The 16,146-nt window shown below is 36.8% G+C and overlaps 2 protein-coding genes across 2 annotated transcripts in view; both read left to right on the top strand.

Annotated features, from left to right (window-relative positions):
* Positions 1 to 16,146, top strand: part of LOC136183047 (nuclear GTPase SLIP-GC-like) — a 68,775-nt gene that overhangs the window by 20,996 nt on the left and 31,633 nt on the right. The gene's annotated exons all lie outside the window — the stretch shown is intronic.
* Positions 4,756 to 14,815, top strand: LOC109976337 (nuclear GTPase SLIP-GC-like). The gene is made up of 17 exons (XM_065964746.1): positions 4,756 to 4,759; positions 5,243 to 5,333; positions 6,431 to 6,647; positions 6,753 to 6,977; positions 7,943 to 8,149; positions 8,512 to 8,678; positions 8,910 to 9,003; positions 9,088 to 9,175; positions 9,254 to 9,375; positions 9,705 to 9,878; positions 9,976 to 10,148; positions 10,347 to 10,473; positions 10,742 to 10,850; positions 10,950 to 11,083; positions 11,318 to 11,399; positions 13,853 to 14,071; positions 14,193 to 14,815. Exons 1-16 carry the CDS (start codon positions 4,756 to 4,758, stop codon positions 13,936 to 13,938), a joined length of 2,100 nt encoding a protein of 699 aa, XP_065820818.1. The 3' UTR covers positions 13,939 to 14,071; positions 14,193 to 14,815.

Raw genomic sequence — 16,146 nt, 5'->3', positions numbered from 1 at the left:
CGGTAGAATAAAACCATCAGTGTCTTGTCCACATTAAAAGTGTTCATTCTGCACAGAAAGTAGAGTCTCTGAAGGCCCTTTTTGCAGATTTCATGTGTTCTTGTCATGATTTAAGTTTTTGTCAATCAAAGTGCCCTGGTACTTGTAACACTCAACATTCTCCACAGGTGTGTCTTTGATCATAGGCGGGAGGGTTGAGTGGGAGCTTTTCTGAAAATCAATGACCATCTCTTTTGTTTTTTTTAACACTGATCTTTAAGAAATGGTGGTCGCACCACTCCACAAAGTCCTTCACAACAGGCCCATGATTGACCTCTCCATCCTGGAGCAGACTGATTAGAACAGTGTCGTCCGCAAACTTCAGGAGATGCCTGTCGTCATAGGTGCTCCTACAGCCGTTTGTATATAAAATATACAATAAAGGAGACGGGACACATCCCTGGGGAGAGCCTGTGGATGACAGCCGCTTCTCGGATAGAGCACCATTCACCCTGACTGCCTGAGGCCTGCAAGTTGAGAAGTCCAAGACCCATTTCACCAACCTAGTATCAAGGTTAAAATTGGACAGTAGTTTCTTTGCTAAAATGTGGGGTTGGATTGTATTAAAAGCTGGAAGAAATCTACAAATAAAATCCTCGCATGTGTTTTTGTACCCTTAAGATGTTTATATAAATAGTTAAATAGAGTAATAGTGGCTGGACTTGAGCCACCAAGTCTACAGTTAATCAAGTTTATAGAGGTATAGATAAAAAAAAGGACAAGTTCAAGGCTCTGTCTGTTCTGAGTTTGTTGAAATTAGATTTTACATACTGACTTAAATCAAGATATCACACTAAGTTGAGGAATATGTGTTTTGGAAAGAACTGGTGTGTAAAGGCTTATGATGTGGTTGCTGCTTGGGATCGACTGATTAATTTTAACAGTTTTTTCTTTTCCTTTTTTTATATCATGTATAAAAGTATCCATGAGGTTTGTTTGCGTCACAAACATTATTAGATACAGGACTGAAATTCATTTTGTTTTACTTAACAGTTTATAGCAACAGAAAACCTAAAATTGTGATCTGTTACCCAACATAATGTAGGTATACTTTTAGAAAGATGATAAACAACCCAGTGATTTCTGTTCTTTGACCAACAGCTTGACACATTTTTTAAAATATTTTTCTGCCAACAGGTTTGATTCTATTCATACAACTGCAACACTGCACGTCTATTTGGAAAGCTTTTAGAAAACCCATTGTTCTGAGTATCAACACTGTAACTGATTGAGTGTGACTTTAAAATAAAAAACGACCCATTGTGTCTTCAGAGTTCCAGCTTTACAGTGCAAGTATCAAAAACAACCAGTAAGAGTTACCAGTGTATATCCCTCACACATGCCTGTTATCTTATTAATGAATTAGGCATTTTGTCCATCACTTTTATCTGACAGCTGCAGAACACAGCAACGGCTCCAGAGGAGAAATATGGAAAAGGAGTAAGAAATACATAATTTACTGTATGTATCTGACAACAAGCGAGAAAAGCAAAATAATTTGCTAGTGATTAAAGAAAAACGTTTTTCAACTTGCAGCATGTGATTGTGAACAAGTTCATGAGAAAGTGAAAGTGCTGATGGCATGAAGGCGGAGCAGACACAGAGGGCTTGTGAACTTAAAGTACCTTGAATGAAACATCGCTTTCATTTACAGGAAGAGGAACATTGGTCATGATTTAAGTATCAGGTCACGTAACCCTCTTGTGTATTTACCAAGACTGAGGTGGTGGTGGTGTTTTGATTTTTATACTTAATCAGCTGGGAGTTTTGATACAGCCATCTGTGGAGGTTTTTGACTTTTCCCATTTTAGCTTTCATCATTGTCAACAAAGGACTCCAAAGGAATTGTAAGTAAAGCAGTGTTACATAAGATAAAAAAGAAACAGAGATGTAACTGGTTTTACTAACTCTGTTTGATTGAACTTATTATCTTTGATTTTATTTTGTATTGTACTCTATGTTTCTGTATAACTTAAAAAGGTCCTTCATAATCAGTTTCAGTAAGAGCTTCTGTTTATCTATTTTAAATAGCTAAATCGTTTTTCTTGACTTATTACACGACATCTCCTCCATAATGTAAAGGTATAGATTGTATGTGAATAAGCTTGGTTGTTAAACTTGAGTAAATTAATATTTCCCGAGAAAAAGAGTTAATTTTCAGCACTTTTACAACTGAAACAACTATGGAGGGATGTTTTGTTGTGCCATTGAAGACGTCACCATGAGGTGCTTTTGAAAAAGTAGGAGATAGGCTTCATGGAAAACGTTCGGTGGAAACGGGGCTTTAGAGCTGTTGTGACTTTGATCTAAGAAGTGATGAAACAGCATAATGCCTGCATTAGTCACTGATTTACAGATGATAGCACTACAAATACAAATGTGCATTTTGTTAAAAGAGTTGGGGACTGTAAGTCAAAATGGTTATTTGATGTGGAAGCAAGCGGCAACCTCTGATGCATTAAAATGGTGATATAATCTATGGGTGGAAGCTTTGACCTGACTGATATTTCCCAAATACTTGCTGGGGTCCTTTCCTTGCACCTGCTATTATCTGTTCATAACTCCTTATCTTTGTCTAATTACATTTAATTCATAAAAACTTCTGCAATATGTGAAGTTGTTACAATAGATTTAAATATTATTATGTGATTACCTTACAGTTGCTGTTTCCCGTCATGGATGATTTTGTTAAAACAAAATTAACTGAATGGGGTCTCAGCGATTGGATAGAAAATTTTCAAGGTGAAGTATTACCATTCTTTTTGTTTGTCACAGGCAATTTCCCACCAATACTGAAACATTCAATCATATGCTAATAGAAACAGAAAAGGTGCTGTAATATGGCTCTACAATGCCAACTTACACTTTACAGAATTTCATCATTTTAAACAATGTTTGGTTTTGCTTGACAAAGATTATTCTGAATTGTTTTCCTAACAACAGTTCAAGGTATTGATGAGGAAAGTTTTTACCTTCTCGATAAAGATGACATCAAAGACTTGATCACGAAAGTTGGACCAAGGGCAAAATTCAAGAAGAGACTCAAGTCTCTGAAGGTAATACTCCTCAATGTCTTAGGTTTAATACATTCTCACGTGTAGAATGACTATCAATTATTAGTAATTGTATGATGAAAGAATGACTAAAATAGTATTTACTGGAATCTCTCAAATTCATCTTTTCCCTTTGACATTAGGGGGAGAAAAATGCAACAAATCAGGTCATTAATTAATTTTCTTGTCCTTTGAGTGCAGTGCATTTTCTTTCATTTCGTGTTGTGTATATATTACAGTCAGGCCAGAATTATTTTAAATGTCTGCTAAAACGTTCCATGGCTTTGTTCTTAGAGTGATTATTTTCTTGACGTTGTCAACAGGAACATGAAGAAACTGCTGATTCTGCTCAGGTAAGGATAAAATACATTTTCCAGGGATACTGTTATTATACTTGTACCTCTTTTAATCATCAATGTGCAATAGAATTACTGATGTGTCCTGAGAAAAATCACCATCATATTTGACTGAATCAATGGTTGACTCCACTTCGAGGTTTAGTCACACTCATCATAGCTTGGATGATATCTGTTTCAATGAGTCAAATGCATATTTCATCTTTAGGTTTTGGCCAACAGTAACACAAGAGATAAAGGTAAGGTCTAAAGTATCTTATGTATGATTTATGGTGATCTGCTTTTGTAGTAATAATGTCTTGTTCTGACAAATCATCTATTTGTATGTTTTAATATTGCAAGAGGCAAAAAGCTGTTTTTGATTTTTAATGAAAAATAAGGAAAAAGAAAGTCTGAGTCTCAGGGGGAGTCCAGCGGATGTCTATCACCAACTAAGAAACGACGACGGGACTCCACATATTCAGGTATTTATGTTACGCTGAGAACAATTACAACCAACAGAACAAATCATTCACCAGCATGTATGTGTCATGACTTCATATTAAACCTTAGGTGTCTCTCAGCAACATGCCATAGAGACGATATCAATGCTTCCATTACTTCATTATTCTAACACGGTCTGTGTCCGTAATCCCTCCCTATTCACTGTATAGTACACTTTATAGTAGACACGCCATTTTGTAGTGCTGTCCACTCAATGTATCCCACAGTGCATTTTGAAAAGTAGTTTACGAGCGATGGTCACTATCCGAGCAGTATATACCATCAAGCATTGCGGGTCAAAAGATTTTTACGAGCTGAGTGGCGTTTGACTCGGCTGCTCTCAGACAGACGAGAGGAGCAACCAGCGTGAACACAGAAACACAATAAAGTCCATATTTGGAGCATTTCTACTGAAATCTATGATCAGTTTTAATAAAGAGTAAAAGATCGTCAAAGTTAGTAACGGTAGTTTGTCCTAATGATGATGAAAGACGAGAGACCAGAGTCTGTGAGCATGAATAAATTAGTTTTGGTCCGAAAACATGTTTAATTATGTCTCAAATTCAGCATGTTATATGTATTTATTATTTCTAAATATTTTGTGAAAATATACTCAGCGTAATAGAATTTATCACTGAAATTCATGCCGCTATTATTGATCCCCGGCCGTTAGGGTTAAGCTTATTGTTTTAGTTGCGAGACAATAATGACGTCACTGTCAGCGGCCTGCGAGTGAGCAAGTATTGTCCGAATTTTTTAACATTTTGCTGAGTGAGTGCAGTATATAGTCCACTGCATTAAACTCACAATATAGTGAGTAGGGAATGAGTGAGTGATTTTGGACACAGACATGGACTTAAACTTCGGGCCTGTCGCTTGACCTGAGCAGCTCACAGGGCAGAACAAGTGTCTATAGTATAGGTTCTCATTTCCATGCCCCGCCCTCACACTGTTTGAATAACAAATGAACACAAACCTGACTAACTAACATGCCTTTGTTAGTTTTAAAACGAGGTGTGGTCAGGCACAGTGTTGGGGCTTTTCTATGGATGCAGACTGTGACCAATGTCCTTGCGGAAAAAGACACGAGTATTTAATACCAATATTTTTTTGTACCATGCAGTTTTTTTTCACTATCGAATTGGCTTCCTTTTCCATCACATGTGGCTGCTGCTTTGTTGATACTATGAATTATCCTTCATTGACATTAAAGAGAGAGGCTATGTCACACTTTTTTCTTTTCCTCTTGTTTTGTTTAACATGGCACCTAATTAATACACTTGTTTCTTTGTCTTTTCTTTTCTCCAACAGAAAAATTCATGCTGTCTGAAGTGAGAACCATCATGGCACGTGTTTGTAAAAAAATCCACAAAGATAAAACAAATCTCAATGCATTTCTAAAGTAAGAAAAAAAGATATCTCATATTTGCTTATGGGTCACAAAGAGATTTGTGACTGCCCCCCTCTTAATCTTGCACTTTGTTTATTGTAATGCATGTCAGAAAGTTTCATAAAAAGACAACACAATCATTCATGAGCCCAGAAAAAGGTATTGCATTGTATTTATTGCATCTTCTAGAGCTACAGTCTATCCTTTAACACCTGAATTAATTGTACTTTTTATATTCTCCTGTTCAGACTATTCTCATATCTGCACTTTACAATTGACGTATGCCTTTCACAAGTGAAAAAAGATATTCACTATTGACTTTAATTTTAACAGAACATACATATTCATAGGTTTGAAGTCTGGGAGTGTACAAGCTGGGGGTCCTCCCCCAGGAAATGGTTAGGGTCAAACCCCTTTTCTCTTTATTTGGTACTATTTACAGCAGTCTGTCATGAAACTGTCACAAGTTTTGTGAAGGAAACAAAATCAATAAGTTTTTTTACTTCGATAGTAAACATCTGGCTTTGACATCCTGCATGAAATGAACATTTTAGCAAGATATAAAATACCACCATTCACATCTGGCAGATGTGGCTCAGAAGTAATGTTGGTCTTCTCTAAACAAGAAGGTCTTAGTTTCTATTCCTGGCTCCTCCAGTCGCATGTCGAAGCATCCCTGTGCAAGAAACTGAACCCCAAATTGTGACAAATCCCCAATGTGTGTAAATAGGTGGTAAATGTATATAGTACTCTATTATGGTCAACATGATGATAACATGAACCAATGCTGCAAAAATGACAGCAAGAAGGCAGACAGGGCTGAAAATGCCAGATCTCCGGCGTGAGGCTGTGAGTGGAAAAACAAAAACCTAACAAAAATAAATACATGCAGGAATTTGTGTGAATACGCTTGATGAAGTTTGGCTCAATAGAGATGATAGAGGCAGCAGATGATAACGGGATAGGAACTTTTTAAAACTGGAGTTTTGTTGTGTGTTCATTGGGGTCTGGAGGTTGCCCCCCGCAAAACAAGTCAAACTCAGGAGTTTTATTTTTGCTTTAAGCCCTGTTGACAGCTTTATTTTAATTTTTCAACTCCTTTCGAACAGTGAACAAATCTGTGATTTGGAGACAGAAAAGAGGGAGCTGGTTGGTGTCTTTGGAAGAACAGGGGCTGGAAAAAGCTCTTTAATAAATGCTGTCATCGGAGAGAAGGATCTCTTGCCCTCAGGAAGTGTCAGTGCTTGTACAACAGTCATCATTAAGGTGGAGGCTAACAAGCAGAACCAGAACTATGAGGCAGAGATTGAATTCATCACAAAAAAGGTAAAACCACCTTAACATGAATATTTATCCGCCTTTAAAAAGTAATGATGTAGCTGATGTAATTAAAACTCAACTAAGTTAAAGGATAGTTATTTGTTTTTTTAGGAATGGACGCAGGAGTTGTGGTTCTTCTTAACATTCATCCTGAATAAGGAAAACCGCAAAGAGGAAGATGCCGATGATCACAAAGACGCTGATGAAAGGCTGTCAGCGCTGTATGGAGAAGAATGGAAAAACAACCGCTCTGAAGAATATCTCGTAAACAACAAACATTTTGAGGAAATTCCAGAATTTATCGATTCTAAGGAGAAAACCTTGACCTGTGACTCAGTAAGAAAGAGAATAAATCTACAGTATCAGTCTTATATGTAGGATTATATATCCAAAAATGTGTTAACAGAAATCTTTTTTGTTTTGAAATGTATAACATTTCAATCTCATACATAAAATGAAATCTGTCATTTTAGGCGGCTTAGGACCAGATTTGGGAAGAATGGGGACACGCCGTACAAAAGCACCAAATTCTTTCCACAGTCTCTGTCATCATAGCTTTCAATTTTGGGGGTGAGCCACTTCATCAAGATGGCGGCCATGTAAAGTCTATAAGTGCCAATATGTCTTCCAACCCACTTAGAAAGTCCATCTTAGTGTCATCATAAACATTTTCTGAGCAAAGGAATGCATTAAAATACCACTAGATGACTATTTGTGCCAAGATCAAAATACACATGTTAATTTTGGCAATGTATTACATAATTTTCCTTGATTCCTAGGCTGTTGAACATGAATTGATATAAATAATAATCACCTGGTGGTATTTTAATGCATTGCTTGACTTCACATGTGCGATTTCCGCCATCTTGGAACCGGCATCTTGATGAAGCGGCTCCCCCCCAGAATTGAAAGCTATGGTGATAGAAACTATGTGGAAAAAATATGGTGCTTTTGTCCAGTGTGTCAATAATTTTGTTAAGCCACCTGACTATTTACATACTGCCTCGCTGTTGAAGTTTTTCTCAATTTTGGGGAAGTTGAACATTTTTTCAAGTTAATTAAATAAGTAAATAATGGACTTTAGGAGAGAATGATCTTAATCCTTAATGTCTACAGCCCCATATTAAATCAGAAATACTTTATTAATTCCCAGGGTGAAATACTGTAATTGTTTTCTTTATTGGAAAGTTTTGTCCTTGACCTATTAGTTGTAGATGTGTAACCACTGTGTAACCAAAATCAGGCTGTTGTACTCTTCATGGTGCATTAAATAAATCTTTAATCTTGTTTTCATGTTTCAGGCTAAAAAGTTGTCTGCAGAACTTGTCAAATACACAAGCAGCAGCTCAAAGTATGGAATGGCTAAAAGCATAAAGAAATGGTTTTGGCCCCTGGTGAAGTGTGTGACTGTCAGGGTGCCAAATAATGACCTTCTCCAGAATGTCACACTTGTGGATCTACCTGGAAATGGGGACCGCAACCAGAGCAGAGATAAAATGTGGAAAGGGGTAAATCATTTAAATGCATCACTTTGTTAATCTTGCCTTAAGTTTAACATTATTTTATTACAAAGCACTGATATTGAATCCATTTTGCACAATTTAGAATTTATTACTGTAAATATTATTTATCTTATTTTTACCTCATTTTATTTATCTATTTTTACCTTATTTTATTTTACCTTATTTTGGTTGTATTGCACCGCGGGACAGAGACAAACTTTGATTCCACTGTATGTCTGGCATATTTTGAAATTGACAATAAAGTTGACTTTGACTTTGACTGATTGAAATACATTGCTCTATTAAATGTGTAACCTTTCTTTGATATTGACTGATATTCACGATTAACTTGGATTTCATCCTTGTAGGTGGTTCAAAGATGTTCCACTGTGTGGATCGTGACGGACATTAACAGAGCAGCATCAGAGAAAGAACCATGGGAGATTGCCAGCAGCCTTATGGGAAATGGTGGCCAGTGTCAGCACATTCACTTCATCTGCACCAAGTCTGATGATATCGAAGACTCTGATGATCTGTAAGGGACTTTTTAACAATACATTTAAATCCTAACGAGTATCAGGGTCTACTGCGATGTATTTATTTATAGTCATATGAATATATAAACTTTGTTCGTATTTCATGTAATTTTTTTTACTTTTATCCTGAGAGGAAAAAAAACCACGTCATATTAAAGATGTTGGAGATTGAATTTTCAAGGCTTCAGATAATGTATGAGGTTCAGCTTAATACTGATCTCTTCTTACAGTTCAGTAGCTGGCGTTCGTGCTGCCATATTGAAGAGGAACATCCGGGCCAAGGAGGAAGTGAGGAAAGATTTCATGAACCTAATGGAGGTTCAGGTGAGTTTTGAAATTTGAGAAAATATAAAACAAAGATGTCCTTTAAATGCAGTCCTGGCCTTCATTTATTCATTATTTTTGCAGACACATTTCAGTGGTGACTGTTTCAAAGTGTTCACAGTGAGCTCCAAAGAGTTCTTTAAGAAAAAAAAGCTAGGACCAGATGAAACTGGTAGGTGAAGGTCATGCATAACTTTGTGAATGTATGGATGTAATCATGTAAGCTCTATATTGTATGTTTTTTTTATAGAAGTCCCCAAACTTCAGGAATTTCTGTATGAACTGAATGACTTTCACTCAGTCACACTGAAGTATGTGTCAGGAGCGTATGGGATTCTTTCCCTTATTCAAGGTGCCGGCTGTGGAGATGTGGTAAGAATAAATAACAAAATTATAAATGATAACATGACTAGGAATTCTGAAAAAAGTAGAAAAAAGCTGGGGGGCTGGTGGTGCAGTGGTTAGGGTCGTCTCAAGCGGGCAGCCCGGGTTCACTTCCCACCTGTGGCCTCCTTCCCTCATGTCATTCCCCACTCTCTCTCTCTCTCTCTGATATCCGACTCTATCCACTGTCCTATCTCTCCATTAAAGGCATAAAAAGCCCAAAAATAAATCTTTTAAATATATATATATGTAGAAAAAAGCCCAATGTGGCAAAAATACTTTTGTTTTAACATTAAATGTTTTCTCTTTGGTTTCAGGATGGCGAAAAAGCAAATGTGTGCACAGAACTTGAAGAAAACTTGAAACGTGAAAAAAGTAAAGTCTTTGAGCTCATGACAAAGTCCTATAGGACTTTTAACAAGTGCATCATGGAAGGTGTTAAAAAATCAAATAGTTCAAGGAAAAGTGTCTTGAAGTCCTTTTTATATCCCGTATGTATTTGAATATTTTATTCCTTTATACAAACCACTGATTTTGCTCTTTATATTCTAAAGATAATAATTTAAGGAATTTTTGTTTTTCTTTCAGGATGGGATCTCAGGAAGTGCTTTTCACAGCACAATGAAGTGCATTGTCGCAAACAATGGCGTCCACAAAACACGGAGAGGAAAAACAATACAAGGGAAACAACAAAACCTCAATGAGAAATTAGCTTCAAAGCTGATGGAGAGCATTGATGAGGAATTTAGAAAGACCTTCCCGTAAGAACGTACTAAATGAGGAAAAGATAATACCTCTTCAAATGGCGATTATAATAATAATATAATAATGTGTGCAATGGTTATTTAAAGTTATTAAAATAATTTAATATACTAAGTAACGTTATATGAATCAAATTCTTCCATTTGAACTTTGTCAATATTTGATCAATGAAAGATTTACTTGTTAACATGTTTCAGAAATGAATCAAAATGTGAACCATTCAACGGGGCCATCAGTTCCTTTTCACTCGGCACAGGGACTCTGGTTGAAAAGTACAAAAAGTACAAAGGTGTGCAGCTGCAACTGGAATTTCTCAGGACAGAGGTAAGAGATTGTGATGGTACCATCTTATCCAACATTTTTGTTTTCAGCTTATTATCAATGTAAAGGAGACCCAAGAACGGGGTGAAAAAATCAACCAAACCATCTTCTATATTGAGATATTGAATGAAGATTAACAATGAAGCCAAATAGAATATTCAATTTTTGTTACTATCATCATTTATGTTCATTTCTTATTAAGAACACCGTCAATAAGGTACATGTTAGCATTGCAGACGTACATGTTTGTGTTTTTAATCTTCTGTTGTAGGAAGAAAAAATGAAGGCACAACTCAAAAAAATCATCCGGGAGCGAAAGAAAGAAATCTACACTAGCCTGACGACAACAATCGAGAAAAACATGCAAAACTGCTATGAAGGTAAGAAAATAAATCTTGGCATATGAAACCTGACACTAAATCAAAATAAATAAATGTGTCGATAAATGTAATTTATAGCAATTATCTGTTTCACTGTAGATGCAAAACAATGTGTAGGAGAAGGCTACCTGAAGGCCGTGAGGGACATCATTGAGCAGCATGTTCATGACATGAAGGACGTCATGTTCGAGGAGGCTAAAACTGTGATGATGTTAAATCTGCAAAACCTAATGGTTTGTCAGTTCATAATTCATCATACATGACCTTATATGATTGTTATATAGTAAGACACGTTGTGCATCAAGGCTTTTCTTCATTGAAGTAGAATGTACATCATTCTGAAGATAGTTTTTGTGACTCCAGTTTTACAAACACACAAAAGCTTTGGTCTATTGAAGACCTTTCTGCTGCCAGAACAGCCCAGCAAAGACATATTTAAACATTTTCATATTGAAATTCTGATTTAGAACCACATCCTGAAGACACTGAGTGAAACTATGCAGAAGTCAATTGAGCTATCACTGAAGACCGATGGTGAATCACTTCCAGGTAATGTGAACGTCTAAAAATACAATTTGTTTTTGCTGTTATTTTCTCTGCTGAAAAATTAAACCCAAAACTCAAGTAACTTTGTTAGCGTCATTTGTGGAAATGTGTTTTACTTTTGATGTGGGTCAGTCACATGGGTGTTGCTTAATGACTCAATAGTGTCCCCTCAGACTTTATTAAGCTAAACAATCAAACTGCACATTTTACTAATGTAATTAATGTGTGTTGGAAAGCTATCACGTTCAGACCTACATACAAGCACGTGATATCTACACTGTAAAGATGTATACAAACAGGGAGTTCATACATTTAGATGTTACTTTGAAAATGTGATGTATTTATGACCAGGACAGGGGGTCAGCTAACTCCTCCTAGTTGGTTTATTCTATCCACCTGAAACCTGGCAGAAAATAAATCAACACTCAATAATAAGACATTTCCCCATGAAACAAGAAGCCGTGGCCCAGATGTCAGGTTAAATGTCACTCCAGACCTGAAGAAATCTTCACTCACCGGCCACTTTATTAGGAACAGCTGTTCAACTGCTTGTTATTGCAAATATCTAATCAGCCTATCACATAGCAGCAAATCAATGCATGTAGGCATGTAGTCATGGTCAAGATGATCTTCTGAAATTCAAACCAAGCACCAGAATGGGGAAAAAAGTTGATTTAAGTGACTTTGAAAGTGGCATGGTTGTTGAGTATTTCAGCAACTGCTAATCTACTAGGGTATATATTTTCAAGCACAACCATATCAAGGGTTTACGGAGAATGGTCCAAAAAAAAGAAAATATCCAGGGAGTCAGTTGTCTGGGTGAAAATGCCTTGTTGATGCCAGAGGTCAGAGGAGAATGGCCAGACTGGTTCGAGCTGATAGAAAGGCAAAAGTAGCTCAATTAACCACTCGCTACAACCGAGGTCCCTGTGTACTAATTGAGCATCGTTCAAACGCCACAGCCATTGTTGCTGACCATGTCCATCCCTTTATGACCACAGCGTACCCATCTTCTGATGGATACTTCTAGCAGGATGAAGCGGCATGTCACAAAGCTCACATCATATCTAAGGATTAAAGTAAAAAAAAATATTTTGACTGAAAATTCTCAATGTATCAAACAAGTAGCACATCATCACAACATCTAGGCTGACAGATATGACCTTGCTTCTTTTTAACAAATGAGACCTACAGTCAGGTGCCTTGTATGCCTATATAAATTAACAGTCACAGCAGGTGTTCTTTAGCAAACTCTAAAGAAGCGAAAGTATGACAAGATACTAAAGTAGATGAAAGTAGGGGGGGTCTGAGGGGATTCCCCCAGAAGAATAATTTAGCCAATCTAACATTAAAATGAAGCATTTTGGAGCATTTTGAGATCAGATCATTAGAAATGAGGACCTTGTTATGATATTAAATAGGACGGTGGAATAAGAAGCCGACTGTTCTTCACCTTAAGTAGCCTTAAGTAACAGAAATACCCTCTAACACGTTACAGAAGTTAGAGTACAAAAGCATCAGACTGAAGTCTGGAGACACAACTTTGGAAAAATTGACCTTTTACAGAATATTAATTATATATATATATGTCCCTCATTTTGTTGTCACGGCTACAGCTGAAGCTAATCCTACTTGATTAATATAAATTGTTTTTTATTTATTTATTTACATAACTGTAGTTGTATACCTTGTGAATTCCCTGGGCATATATTAAAGATTTTTGACAAATAGTGCATTATCCTATTTTGCATTATAAATTTGAATCCGAGAAGTAACTAGCAGACATACTTAAGATTTTCTATAAATAGTAAGAAGTTTTTTTTAAAGTAAAGAAGGCTTTTTAAAATGTGTACAGAACTTAAGTATTGTACTTTATAACTTCCACCCACTCAGTTGTGTAAAAAAGTAAACTCGTGATAGCTTGTTGAGCTAATATGACATGTAAAAATGGTGATTCATGTCGCGCGTTGCTCTGTGTGGGTAATGTGCTGTATCACCTGTTGTCTTGACGCTCGTTCCTAACGGAACACTCGGCGACTGTTTACTTGGCCTGCAGGTAATAAAACTTGAAAAACCGTCATGTTACTGATTATCATTCTCCTGTATTTCACTTTGGACGGGTAAATGAAATTGTGCACTGAAGCAAAACAAGTCCAGACATGACGGTGCACGCTGATATTTGCTACCAAAATGAAAGCCTCCTACACCATGTTAGTAGATGTTGTTGATTAGCTTCTGGCAATGTCAATTTCGGACTTCACAACACATGCTTCAATTCAATTGCTGGTATCTAAGAATGGTAGAAATCTAAGTAATGGGCATGACACCACTGTGTCTTAGAACAGTGAAGTTTCACTCAGGGACCTTCTGTGGTCACCAAAGTGCATTAAACTGAAATCCATTAACACAGGAAGTTACTTTTTTCCGTGCCTGAAGTTTAACTTTTTGTGTTTTAGATGTCAAAGAGGAGCTTGAGACTGTGACAAAATACTATCAGGAACTGAAGAAAAACACACATGAAGGAACATCACAAGTCAGGTAAAACTTTTGTTTTTTAAAGTAGATAATGCTCTGATTTTAAACTGTAAGAAATTGCTTCACTTATTTTTATAACAGTTGCTAACAATGCTTCTATTCACACTAGTGCTGATCAACCCGGCCCGTCATCTGCACAGGTAGGTTTAAGTAAAAGTGATGATTAAAAGTTAACATTCTGGTAGACAATGAAATGGTAATATGAAAGTTATCAGTAGAATATCACAACCTTTGTGTTTAACTCTCTTGTGGATATTTCAGGGTTTTAGATGAAGAGAAACAGCTGAGGCCTGTTTAACCACTGAGGGTCCCACAGGGAACATTGAAAAGTCAAACGAGGCTTCTGGATTTGGTCTCAACCTTTTCTTCAGGTTGTTATTTCTGCTCTCTTTGAGTCGTGTGTTAACATGTTTGATGAGTTTGTTTGATGTGAGTTTCTTACTAGGGATGTTGTGATTTTCATGTTAACAGTTTCTACTATTATTACAGTCAGACACCAACTTCTTTACTTCCTATTCTTCATTTCTTGTGGGTGATTTTATTTTATGAGTTAAGAAGTGGATGCGTTGATTTACGCACTGCAGTTTTACTGATTGTAACAAATGTTTTATTAAATCAACATTAATCAGAGAATTAGGTGTTAGTTTGATTTGACTTAGATTTTCGGCTTTGTAAGGGCTGACCTTGATGGTTTGTAATGAATGAAGACAAAGCAGATGTTTGCTGAAAAATAAAGTTTTAGAAGTGTGGTAAAGGAAGTAGAAGTTAATTTTATTAACAGACCAACTTTTCTGGCTTTTCTGTACAATGATTTAGTTTTTTTATTTTCACTGATTATGAATGCATTATGGCACATCATGCAATAAAACTTAATAAAAAATAAATATTGTTGCCTTATTGTCTTTATTGTGAATTTGGTTAAAAAAAAAGAAAAAAAAGAAAAAAAAAGTGCTGCAACTGCCCAAATGATTTCCATTAAAAACCCAACTTAACAACACAAACCCAGAAAACAAAACAAAACGGAAAATCTGCTGCATATCTAGTCATCACAGCAGAAGCAGTGGGCCTGTAGGGGGCGCTAAATGTAACAGCTATCCTTTTATGGATAATTTTCTTTTGATTGACAGACAGTATTGGTAAAGTAACTGCTGAGGCTATAGCTGTGTTTGTCTGTTGTTCTCACTGTTGGTTTTGCACAAAACGTTGTTTAATTTGACTGTGGCTTCAAATTTAAAAAAAAAATTGAAGCCACAGTCTTTTTGTCATGTCAGGATTTTGTCATGACACAGCACGTGAACAATTGATGTGTGTGTGTTCGCTGACTTTTGTCTGTTAGTTGTGCCATCGGTCCCAGGGGGTAAGGGGTCGGGTAGCGATGTGTTTGTCATAGCCCGGCTGTTTCCTACGCCTGCAGATCTCAAAACTTTCTCTTTTAATTATGTTCTTTGTGACAAACATTTCACTCATGCAGTGCAAAGTGGTGTCCCCTATGAATTGAATCAGTGAAACAAAGGTTAAAGTCAGCTCACACACAAACCTACAGCAGTAAAACACCCTGCGTGTAGAAGGTAGCTCACATTATATGCCTTAAGTTTTGTTGTAGCACTCTTATAGCATGAGTTTGACTTTTGGGTGTGTACTATAGTTAGTAAACTGCTGTTGATACCTAGAACAAGGAATATATTAGTACTCACACACAAATGTGAAGTATTACAATTTTTTCCATTGATTGATGAATCATTTTCTATGCAAATCAGAGTGGCTATTACCCTTTGCTTTAGCTTATGATGACATTCTTTGTTCTATACAATTGATGGGACCAGCCATGTGCTGGACAGACTCAGGCCTGTAGCTCCATACAGGAGCCTGATCTTAGTACTTTGGAAGGATAATGAACAAAGGCCCTGCAAACAAACAGATTCCCAGCATTTCCCTGGAGCACCTCACACCTAGGTGTGACGCAATGGGGGAACCTGGACTAAATTCCCTTATTGGAGAAGATCGGGGGGATGACAGCAGGGAGTCCCGCGCTATACAAGCTGTGGTCTCCCATTGGTCCTCGTTTCATGTGACTGACTTCCTAAATCCGAGGACACGTCCGTCTCTCATGTCCTGGCATTGCTGCATCCAAGGACATCCATAATCTTCCCTGCTTTTACGGCACGTTTTTGAAGAGTTTTGGCGCGCAGTCAGGAAATAGCTGGTGGAGCATTTA

This window comes from Labrus bergylta, chromosome 16, assembly GCF_963930695.1.
Source record: "Labrus bergylta chromosome 16, fLabBer1.1, whole genome shotgun sequence".
In the NCBI taxonomy this organism is placed as follows: domain Eukaryota; kingdom Metazoa; phylum Chordata; class Actinopteri; order Labriformes; family Labridae; genus Labrus; species Labrus bergylta.
The sequence above is the reverse complement of the archived record's forward strand: the minus strand, read 5'-3'. Positions and strand labels throughout refer to the sequence as shown.